The 11,515-nt window shown below is 46.4% G+C and overlaps 1 protein-coding gene across 1 annotated transcript; it reads left to right on the top strand.

Moving 5' to 3' along the window:
* The first annotated feature begins 7,976 nt into the window (after positions 1-7,976).
* Positions 7,977-9,820, top strand: LOC130505079 (uncharacterized). The gene is made up of 4 exons (XM_056999686.1): positions 7,977-8,733; positions 8,941-9,181; positions 9,266-9,374; positions 9,473-9,820. The coding sequence occupies exons 1-4, from the start codon at positions 7,977-7,979 to the stop codon at positions 9,818-9,820; spliced, it is 1,455 nt and encodes a 484-aa protein (XP_056855666.1).
* The last annotated feature ends 1,695 nt before the right edge of the window (positions 9,821-11,515 follow it).

Genomic DNA, 11,515 nt, shown 5'->3' with positions numbered 1-11,515 from the left:
ACTTGTCTCTTCACTCAAGTCTGAACGTTTTCACGAATTTTTGCGTAAATCGTAAACCGCAGGAAAATCTCGCTTTGTACAAACTACGGATACGGTGATCGTCAGGGAGGCAGGAATGAGACGACAACTCACACCCTGCCCCTCTAACTTCGACAAACAGAAGTTCTAAACGCAAAATATTTTATAAATGCATACCGCGAATTCAATACAACGCCCTAAAAAGGGCAGGGACTCAAAGCCACCAACGGCCAGTCCCGAAATCATACATAATGGCCAACCAACGGCCGAAATGTAATCAAAATAAAAATCTCTAAAGGGATTGATAAACCTAGACGCTCCCCGGAGCATCACCTTCATCCTCAAAACTCACCCAAAGTAGGAACGGTCTCACCGTCGCCTCCATTGGTCGCACCACCACTGCATGTCTCATATGCGCCGGCTTCGCGATCCTTGACTGCGTGGTCCTGGTCCTCCGAACCCTCCGAATGCAGGACAAGGGTGCACACGGATTTCAGACCAGCAAGAATCGAGTCGAAGTTGAGCAACGAACTCACGGTCTTCCCGACGTCACGTTCAAGATCGCCAATCAAAGGTGATGTGGATTTCCGCAATGAAATACTCTTAGCCAAAAATTTCGATTTTCAACTCATAATCTTCCGCCCGCAAGATCGCTCCCGCATCTTGCATGCTGGGGGGCTAACTGTTGGGGTCAAAACGGTTATCTCGAAATCAACGGCTAAGTCTATTTGTCATACGAAAGTATAAGGAAGAAACGGGAAGTGATCTAAGTTTGGATAGGCCGAACGACAAGGAATCCGCCTTGAAACTTCAAAGAGCCCGTTCTCTCAAACCGTGAGGACCCAGAGAACGATCAAGATATCAAATCGAAGCCCTCGTCGAGACGCACGTGCTGGTCCTGGCCGCCGGCGGCTAGCCCCCGTGCTGGTCCTGGCCGCCGGGCGGCTAAGCCCCCGTGCTGGTCCTTGCCGCCGGGAAACTTCAAAGAGCCCGTTCTCTCAAACCGTGAGGACCCAGAAAACGATCAACATATCAAATCGAAGCCCTCGTCGAGACGCACGTGCTGGTCGTAGCCGCCGGGCGGCTAGCCCCCGTGCTGGCCGTGGCCGCCGGGCTAGCGCCCGTGCTGGCCGTGGCCGCCGGGCGGCTAGCCCCGTGCTGGCCGTGGCCGCCGGCGGCTAGCGCCCGTGCTGGTCGTGGCCGCCGGGCGGCTAGCCCCGTGCTGGCCGTGGCCGCCGGCGGCTAGCGCCCGTGCTGGCCGTGGGCCGGGCGGCTAGCCCCGTGCTGGCCGTGGCCGCCGGCGGCTAGCGCCCGTGCTGGCCGTGGCCGCCGGGCGGCTAGCCCCGTGCTGGCCGTGGCCGCCGGCGGCTAGCGCCCGTGCTGGCCATGACCCGCCGGCGGCTAGTCCCGTGCTGGCTCGGGTCTTCGGATAACGATCTTCGTACACGAATCCCAGTCCCCGGCAGTCTGAAGTTTGTACTTTGAGTTTTTCTCAAGTCCTCGCAGGACGAATCATCGAGATTCCGTGTACGAAACTCCAGTCCTTACTCCAATCAAAGACCGTCGGAAACACTTCGGAAACTCGTAAGGTATCAACCGGAAGGAAAGATCTTAAATTCTTCGTACGAAACAGCGATGGTTATCTTAAGACACCACTCGTCTCAACTCTACGAATGAATGAAGAACTTCCGGAGAGATCGTAGAAAACCACGGAAGTCCTGGAAACGGCCCGAAAGGGACTAAACATGATCGGACAGTCCGTTTACGATTATCTGAGATAGATACGACGATTTACGTTTATCTTTGCATAGCGAGATAAATGCTAAATTTCCGGAAGGATAAATGTCAAGTTTCCCGAAGATAAATGTCAAGTTTCCCGATGAAAGCCGACGAAAATGGAAAGAAGCCCGCCTTGCGGCCCAGGAGGAGAATAGACCGTCATAAGAAGGAGTATATAAAGGAGCTTTGGGAGAGGAAGAAAGGCAGAGCGAAAATCATTAAGAGAGAGAGAAATCCGAGATTGGAGACCTAGAAAGCTCCTGTTAGGTTAAGAACTTAGAATTTAGGCGGTAGACTAGCAAGGTAGGACCTAGAACGTCCGGCCGCCTCTCGTTCTATTTCATCTTGTCCGCAGGCTCCTGTCTCTCTCGGAAGGATCTAAGAATCCTTTTACTTAGAGTTCCGCTCATAGAAACCCTAGGCGTTATTCTCGACACGCCCGTTTCTATGACAAACGCTCGTACTAGACGAACTCCGCCAGGCAGTTCGATCTCTTGTTCAAATCTTTCCAACTGAACTACGTCCGACTTGATCCTCGAAAGGGGTACGTAGGCAGCCTTTCTCAAGGTCCAGTCCCAACTCTTAACAAAACCCTTGTTGTACTTAGAGTTCCGCACATAGAAACCCTAGGCATTATTCTCGACATGCCCGTTTCTATGACTAACGCTCGTACTAACGAACTCCGCCAGGCAGTTTGATCTCTTGTTCAAACAACTCCAACTGAACTACGTCCGACTTGATCCTCGAAAGGGGTACGTAGGCAGCCTTCCTTAAGGTCCAGTCTCAAATCTTAATAAAACATTTCCGCATTTATTTGATCACTTGTCGTTGGTTGTCGCAGAGAATCCGGACCTTCAGGGAAAGTTAGGTTTACTTAGCTTTCCTCCGATTTACTTACTTAAAATCGACAGTGCGAATTTCGGTTCCCACAAATCACTTGATGAGGATGCACCTGAGTTACAAGCAGACTATGGAGAAATGCAATACCCAGACGTGGGAGAGAGCTTAATGATAAGGCGTGTGCTTAGTGTTCTAGTAGAACCCGCTGAGATTATCCAAAGAGAAAACATCTTCCATAGCCGATGCACTATTAAAGGCAAGGTATGTAACCTCATCATTGATGGTGGGTCTTGTACTAATGCCGCGAGTGCTTACATGGTTGATAAGCTTGGCTTAGTCAAGGTCCAGCATCTGCATCCATATAGGCTAAGATGGTTAGATGATAAGGTTGAGCTGCAGATTAAAGAGCAAGTTACTATCCCTTTTAGCATTGGTAAGTATCAAGATGAGGTAGTTTGTGATGTAGTACCTATGCAAGCTGGGCATGTATTGTTAGGTCGACCTTGGCAATGGGATAGAGAGACTAGACATGATGGTAGATCAAACATGTATACATTCATGCATAACAGGCTAAGATTAGTCTAGCTCCTCTCACTCCTGCTCAAGTTCATGAATTGCATTTGCAAATGGTTAAGGAGAAGGAAAAATCTGTTAAGTCAAATTTCCTAATCCAGCCTAGCCATATAAGAAAGGCAACTGCTACCAAACACACAATGCTACTAATGATCTTTAAGGAGCTTTTGAGTGCAGGTTCAGGTGAAGTGGAGTATCCACCAGAGATTACTAAGCTTCTTGACAAGTTCAAAGACTTGTTTCCAGAAGAGATTCCACACGGCTTACCACCACTTAGGGGCATTGAGCATCAGATAGATTTCATACCAGGAGCTGCTTTGCCAAACAAAACAGCTTATAGATTAAACCCCGAGGAGGCCAAGGAGTTGGAAAGACAAGTTCAGGACCTATTGGACAAGGGATACATGAGGGAGAGCCTGAGTCCATGTGCGGTGCCTGTCTTACTAGTACCAAAGAAGGATGGGACTTGGAGAATGTGTGTAGACTTTCGTGCCATCAACAACATCACTATCAAGTATGGACACCCCATTCCACGGCTTGATGACATGCTAGACGAGTTAAGTGGTGCCACCATCTTCTCCAAGATTGATCTTATGAGTGGGTACCATCACGTAAGAATGAAAGAAGGTGATGAGTTGAAGACAGCTTTTAAAAGAAAGCAAGGTCTCTATGAATGGCTGGTGATGCCATTTGGACTCACTAATGCTCCTAGCACATTCATGCGTCTCATGAACCACATCCTTAGACCATACATCAGTAAGTTTGTTGTGGTATATTTTGATGACATTTTAATTTATAGTACCAGCTTACTTGATCATGTGTCACATATTGAGCAAGTATTAGAAACACTTCGTAAAGAAGGACTCTATGCAAACCTCAAGAAGTGCACATTCTGCACTGATAAACTTGTCTTCCTAGGTTTTGTTGTGAGTTCACAGGGATTACAGGTTGATGAAGAGAAGGTTAGAGCAATCCAAGACTGGCCCGAACCAACAAGCATCAGTCAAGTCAGAAGTTTTCATGGACTAGCCAGTTCTACAGGCGGTTTGTTAAGGATTTCAGTAGCATAGCAGCACCTCTCACTGCCATTGTTAAGAAGAGTGTTGGATTCATGTGGGAGAAAGCTCAAGAAGAGGCTTTTCAGGTTCTGAAGTACCGGTTAACACATGCACCTGTGCTAGTCTTACCAGACTTCAATAAAACTTTTGAAGTGGAGTGTGATGCATCAGGCATTGGGATTGGGGCAGTACTACTTCAGGGAGGCAAACCAGTGGCCTTTTTCAGTGAAAAGCTCAGTGGAGCTGCTCTTAACTATCCTACATATGACAAGGAGTTGTATGCCTTGGTGAGAGCCTTGGAGACATGGCAGCATTACCTACTGTCTAAGGAGTTTGTAGTACACACTGATCATGAAACCCTTAAGCATTTGAGAGGTCAAACCAACCTTAAACGGAGGCATGCTCGTTGGCTGGAGTTCATAGAGACTTTCCCATATATCATCAAGTACAAGAAGGGTAAAGACAACATTGTAGCTGATGCACTCTCCAGGAGACACGCCTTGATTGCCACAATGGAAGCTAAGGTACTGGGGTTGAGTTCATCAAGGATTATATGGAGAAGACCCGGATCTTGCTGATACCTACACCAGCTGCACAAAAGGACCTCACGGGAAGTTCTACTTACATGACGGGTTCTTATTCAAGAGCAAGAGACTATGTATCCCTCAGTGTTCTTTGCGAGACCTGATCACTAGAGAAGCTCATGGAGGGGGACTCATGGGACACTTTGGAGTAGACAAAACACTTGCTGTGGTCAGAGAACACTTCTATTGGCCGCACCTCAAGAAGACAGTAGAAGCTCATTGTGCAAGATGCGTGACTTGCAAGAAAGCTAAGTCAAGAGTACAACCCCATGGTCTTTACATGCCACTGCCTATTCCCACAGCTCCTTGGGTGGATATCTCCATGGATTTTGTACTAGGTCTACCAAAGATTCAACATAAGGACTCCATCTTTGTTGTGGTGGACAGGTTCTCCAAGATGGCACACTTCATACCTTGTGCCAAGGTGAATGATGCATCCAAGACAGCTGATCTATTCTTCAAAGAAGTGGTGCGCTTACATGGTGTACCAAGGACCATTGTATCTGACAGGGACACCAAGTTCCTCAGCCACTTTTGGAGAACACTATGGAAGAAGCTAGGAACCAAGCTGCTCTTCTCTACTACTTGTCATCTCCAACGGATGGGCAGACTGAAGTTGTCAATAGAACCCTCTCTACGCTGCTGAGAGCCACTATTGGGAAGAACATGAAGAATTGGGTAGACTGCATTCCATTTATAGAGTTTGCTTACAACCGGGCTCAGCACTCAGCTACCAAGATGTCACCATTTGAAGCGGCTTATGGATTCAATCCGAAAACCCCTTTAGATCTCACACCTTTACCTCCAGCTGAAGTGATCAGTCTCACCGGGGAAGCCAAAGCTGCTTATGTCAAGGAACTACACCAAAGGGTTCAAGAGAATCTAGAGAAGAGGACCGAGCAGTATACTAAACAAGCCAACAAGGGGCGCAAAGAAATTATATTTGAACCCAGAGAGTGGGTTTGGTTACACATGAGGCAAGAAAGGTTTCCTAACCAGAGAAGTTCAAAGCTGAAGCCAAGAGGCACTGGTCCCTTTCAAGTCCTTGAGAGAATCAACAACAACGCCTACCGTCTTGATCTGCCAGGTGAGTTAAATGTATCATCTACTTTCAATGTTACTGATTTGTCTCCTTGTTTTACAGATGAACCAGTTTTGAGGTCAAAACCTTTTGAAGAGGGAGGGAATGATGAGGACATTGAACCAGACCTAACCGAACCAGACATTCAAGACATGATCAGCAACATTACGAAACCAGAGATAGAGCAAGAAGTGCCCATACCAACCGTGTTCAAGGGAGCTATCACTAGACAAAGAGCTAAGATACTTCAACATAAATTTAATGAGAGCATGATACTTGCTTCTGATCTTGGACAGGTTAAACCAGCTGATGGAGCTAACAAAGGTGACACTAAGAGAATTGCTGTGAAGATGGAAGAGCCGGTTGAGAACTATCAAGCATCAAGAGAAGATCTTTGGCCATTCATCCCTGATCAAAGCCACAACCATTTGATGATCATTACCATAGAAGATCCAAATGCTTAAGAAGACTCTTGGACGGGGCTAGCAACTAGGCAAGCTCTTTGTGTGTGCTCTTTTCCTTGCTCTTGGTTTTGTCCCATGAGGTTTTCCGGAGGAAGGTTTTTAACGAGGCCACAACTAGCTTATCACATCACCTATATGCATCTCGGTCCAAGATTAAAGAAGACTCCTTTCTTCTTTATTTCCTTATTTGAACTATAGCTTATTATCATTATATGTGACGCAAAGGAGCCTGTTCCTTAGTCTATTTATATGTTTGCAAACCCTTTTCTTAGGATACACTTGATATTTTATAAAACTTTTCTTACAAAGAAAACCTAGAGCTCTCAAACAGAACTCGCCGCCTCCTTGCCTTGTGAGACCAGTACCTCCACGGCTTGAAGGTTCCTTTGTGTTGTATCACGAGCTTCCCATCTCTCGTGTGGTGCACTTCAATCCACCTTGTTCTTATCACACGGTTTCTCTTGGTTGATTAGATCAAACAAAAGAACCACCTCTTGATCTAGAACGGCTCCATCTCCCTTGCTTGGATCTTACAGCCTTTGTCAGCCTAGGATTGTATCAGCAACGAACAACGAGGCCGAGTATGAAGCCTTAATTGTTGGGTAAAAATATCCATGCATAGATTTTCTCCAACTTCTGGATAGGGCCTTGAAGGCCGGGTCTCCTTCTCAAGAAGGACGCAAGGCCTGACCTCCTTGATAGGCCCAAAGGCCGTGATCGGGCCAACCCCTTGACAGCCGGCATCTACGAGTATAAAAGGGGAACCCAAACCCTAGAATAAGGGATCGACTTTTCTAGACTAGGAGATTAGAGTTTAAGCGGATAGAACTTAGGTTCTCACACAAAACACGTTGTATCCCTATCGAATACTCAATAACATCTTCTAGTTCACGATTTCATACTCTTGTCTTAATCTCTCCTAGTGTTCCCTAGTACTTAAACGACCCTACACAAAAATACTATAAAAGTTTGGCGCTAGAAGGAGGGGAGTAATCCAACTACGTGACGATGGCACTAGGAGAAGAAGACACTTCTCAAACTACGATGACTCCGAGGGAAGCCGAGCTCCTCAGCCGACTCGGAGACCTTCAAAGTCAAGTCACCAATCTCCACAAAGCTCAAGAGACAACGTCTGGAGATCGTGAACTTCTTCAAGAAGTTCAGAACCTAAAAGAGCAGCTCGGGGAACATTCCAAACAACTGCAACAAAGATCCGAGAAGCTAGATGCGATGGAGGCCGAGAACCTTGTTCTCTGAGAGGAGAACCAAGCTCACAACGAAACCGGTCTCAAGCGTAAGAGATTCCGAGCTAGGGTTCGTCCCATGGCACTCAACACTCCTCACGATGATGGCGAAGCACCTCACCGACCTGATGCCGCTACTCAAGAACCCGATAGTCGCGAGACCGCTCGAGGGATGCCCCGGGTGAAAGTGGATAGGGATTCAGACACTGAATACGAAGAATATTCACCCGACGATCCCCTTATCTCATACCCAACGTTAGCCGCCTATCTAGACAAGGCGACGCAACATGATGGTGGGACAGCATAAACAGGCAGCGTGGACATACCATCACATCATGGGAATTGTTCAAGAAGAGTTCGAGAGGAAGTACTTTACTCCTGAAGCAAAGCATCAGTTAGAGCGTAAGTTTATGAACCTTGTTCAAGGAGATAGACCAGTGAGGGACTATGATTCTGAGTTCACAAGGTTGAGGCGACATGTTTTTGATGGGCGTGAAGACGAAGGAACTATGATCCGTAATTTTATGTACGGATTGAAGCCGGAGCTAGGAAGTCGGTTAGCTGGAAGCAACTTTAGCAATTTATCTGATCTGGTGGAGAAGGCTGTTAATGTGGAGACTGTATTGGAGGCAGAAAGGAAAGTTACACACAATTCTGGTGGGCAGACCAAGTTCAACCAAGGAGAAAGGTCAAATTACAACAAGGGTCCAAGATTTAACAAAGGCAAAGGGAGAGGATTTGGAGGCCAAGGAATTTATCGAAGTAACTCTAGGGTCTGTTACATATGTGGTCAGCCGGGACACATTTCAAGGTTTTGTCCAAAAAACCAGGGGAACAACCAGCGGAGTAACCAGCAAGGTTTCTCATCAGTAAGGATTGAAAACGTCACTTGTTTCTCCTACGGTGGGAAGGGCCATTATTCATCGTCATATCCAAACAAGCCAATCCCTGCGACGCCTCTTGCTATTCGAGCTCCTCCTAACCGTCCAGCAATTGAGCCAGCACCAAAGAAGCAAAACCTAGGAGGTAGAGTTTATGCCCTAGGTGTAGAAAACCCTGACAATGCAGGACTGTCAAGCGGTCCCATCACAGGTATTGTGGGTGTTTAACCTCCTCTTTTTATTACATGGGATTTTGTGTAGAATTAGCTGCTGGAATTTAGTTAGGATTCTGGTTAGGCATAGATTGCTTGATCGCTAGGTTGCGCGTTTAGAAATATTTCGATTGCGATTGATAATTGTGCGTGTATTGATTAGTAGTATTGTGATTGAGATATTGTTGATTGAGTTACTGTGGCAGGAACCGTACATGTTGCTGGTAAACCCACACAAGTATTGTTCGATTCGGGGGCAACACATAGTTTTGTGACCCCTGAGGTTGCTGCCCAGTTCTGGAATTGCTTTTTGATTTACATGGTAAACGTGGCAGTCTTGACCCCCGCAGACCGAACCCTTCAAGCAAGTCAGTGTATCAAGAATGTTCCATTGGTCATTCAAGGGAAAACGTTTGTGGCAGATTTATTAGTCGTGCCCTTGGAAGGGTATGAAGTCATCCTTTGATTGGATTGGTTATCGAGCTACGGAGTTCAGATTGATTGTGCAAAGGGAAGGCTGTTGTTTGGCAGAGGAAAACGTCCAGAGATGGTTTATTATGGAGTCAGACCTAGTATGACAGTGTCACTGGTCGCGGCAATGAGACTACAAGATTTTTTTCAAGACGGGGAAGTGTATTTGGTAACTTTATCGGTCAGTGGAGGAGCCACTAACGATGAAGTGAAGATCGAAGACATAGAAGTGGTTCAGGTGTTGAAGATATTTTTGAGCCACTAAAGGAATTACCTCCACCTCGGAGTAATCCCTTTACTATTACTTTGGAGCCTGAAGCAAAACCTATCGCTAAGGCACCGTATCGGATGGCACATGCGGAGTTGGCTGAACTCAAGAAACAATTGGAAGATCTACTGGGAAAGGAATTCATCCGATCGAGTTCTTTACCTTGGGGAGCTCCTGTGTTATTTGTGAAGAAGAAAGATGGAAGCATGAGGTTGTGTATAGATTATCGCGGTATCAACAACATCACCGTAAAAGACAAGTATCCTCTTCCGAGGATAGATGGTTTTCGAAGATTGATTTGGCATCAGGGGATCATCAAATTCCCATTGCCAAGTCAGACATCATGAAGACAGCATTTCAGACGAGGTATGGGCAGTATGAGTTCGTGGTTATGCCCTTTGGTCTCACAAACGCACCTGCAGCTTTCATGCATTTGATGAATGAAGTGTTTCACGACTACCTCGACAAGTTCATGATCATTTTCATTGATGACATCCTGGTGTACTTGAGAAGTGAGGAGGAGCACAAAGAGCATCTCAGACTGGTTATGGAGAGGTTACGAAGTCAAAAGCTATTCGCTAAAGTTCAGCAAGTTCTCGTTTTGGAAGAGAGAGATTGGATTTCTGGGTCACATAGTATCAGGAGAGGGCGTGGCTGCTGTTCCAGAAAAGGTCCAAGCCATACGAGAATGGCCTCGACCTACCACTGTGACGGAAGTGAGGAGTTTTCTCGGACTCGCGGGTTATTATCGGAAGTTTGTTAAGGACTTTTCCTCCATTGCAAAGCCCTTAACTAAACTGAGCGGTAAAGAAGTTCCTTTCTCTATGGGTGGAAGAAACGAAGAAGGCATTCAAGAAGTTGAAGGAAGCTCTCATGACCGCACCTGTGTTAGCTTTGCCTGAGCAAGGTAAACCTTATACAGTGTACAACAGATGCTTCACGAGTTGGGTTAGGTTGTGTTCTGATGCAAGATAGGAGAGTCATTGCGTATGCTTCACGACAACTGCGGAAGCATGAAGATAACTACACTACACATGACCTGGAGTTGGCGGCGGTGGTATTCGCTTTGCGAATTTGGAGATCGTACTTGTATGGAGAAGAATTGGAGGTATACACAGACCACCAAAGTCTTAAATACCCTCTTCACTCAGCCAGATCTCAACCTGCGCCAACGTAGATTGATGGAGTTTGTGGCTGGCTACGAACTTAAAGATTTGCTACCATCTTGGTAAAGCGAATGTTGTTGCGGATGCCTTAAGTCGAAGAAAGTTGGATGCTGATATGGAAAAAGAAGTGGAGCTGTTGAATCAAGAGCTGAAGCAAGTGAAGTTGGTTGCTTTGGAAGGTCAGACAAGTGAACCATTGGGATTACAAGCAGTGAACCAGGCCAGCTTGGTTCAGAAGATTCGAGAGGAGCAACTTATAGATGAGAAGTTACAGAAGATTTCTGAAGAGCTCAGAGGACAAGCCAGACCAAATAGTACTGGATACTACTTGGCGGAGGATGAAACCTTGCTTATTAATGGAAGGATCACGGTTCCTAAGGGGCAAGGGCAGAGAGATGAGATACTAAGGATGGAACACCATTCCTTACTTAGTATCCATCCTGGAAGTTCGAAGATGTACCGAGACGTGAGGAGATATTAACATTGGCCGGGCATGAAGAGATCAGTAGCTCTATGGGTTGCTCAGTGTGCAACTTGTCAACAAGTGAATGTCAACCATCAAGTTCCAGGAGGATTGCTGCAGATTCTTCCGATACCTAAATTGAAATGGGATTTCTATTTCCATGGATTTTCATCACGGGATTACCCACTGCTCCGGGTAGATCGAACAACTCAATCTGGGTGTTTGTGGATAGGTTGACCAAGACACACACTTGTTAACTATGCAGGATACGGTATAGTTGAAGTTTTGGCCGAGATGTACGTCGACAAAATGTGGAAGCTACATGGTGTACCCTTCAGACATCGTCTCAGATCGTGACCCTCTGGTCACCGAAAGAATTTTGGGAAGCACTCCAAGATTCCTTGGGAACTAAA

This window comes from Raphanus sativus, unplaced genomic scaffold (genome assembly GCF_000801105.2).
Source record: "Raphanus sativus cultivar WK10039 unplaced genomic scaffold, ASM80110v3 Scaffold2004, whole genome shotgun sequence".
NCBI classification, from domain to species: domain Eukaryota; kingdom Viridiplantae; phylum Streptophyta; class Magnoliopsida; order Brassicales; family Brassicaceae; genus Raphanus; species Raphanus sativus.
The sequence above is the reverse complement of the archived record's forward strand: the minus strand, read 5'-3'. Positions and strand labels throughout refer to the sequence as shown.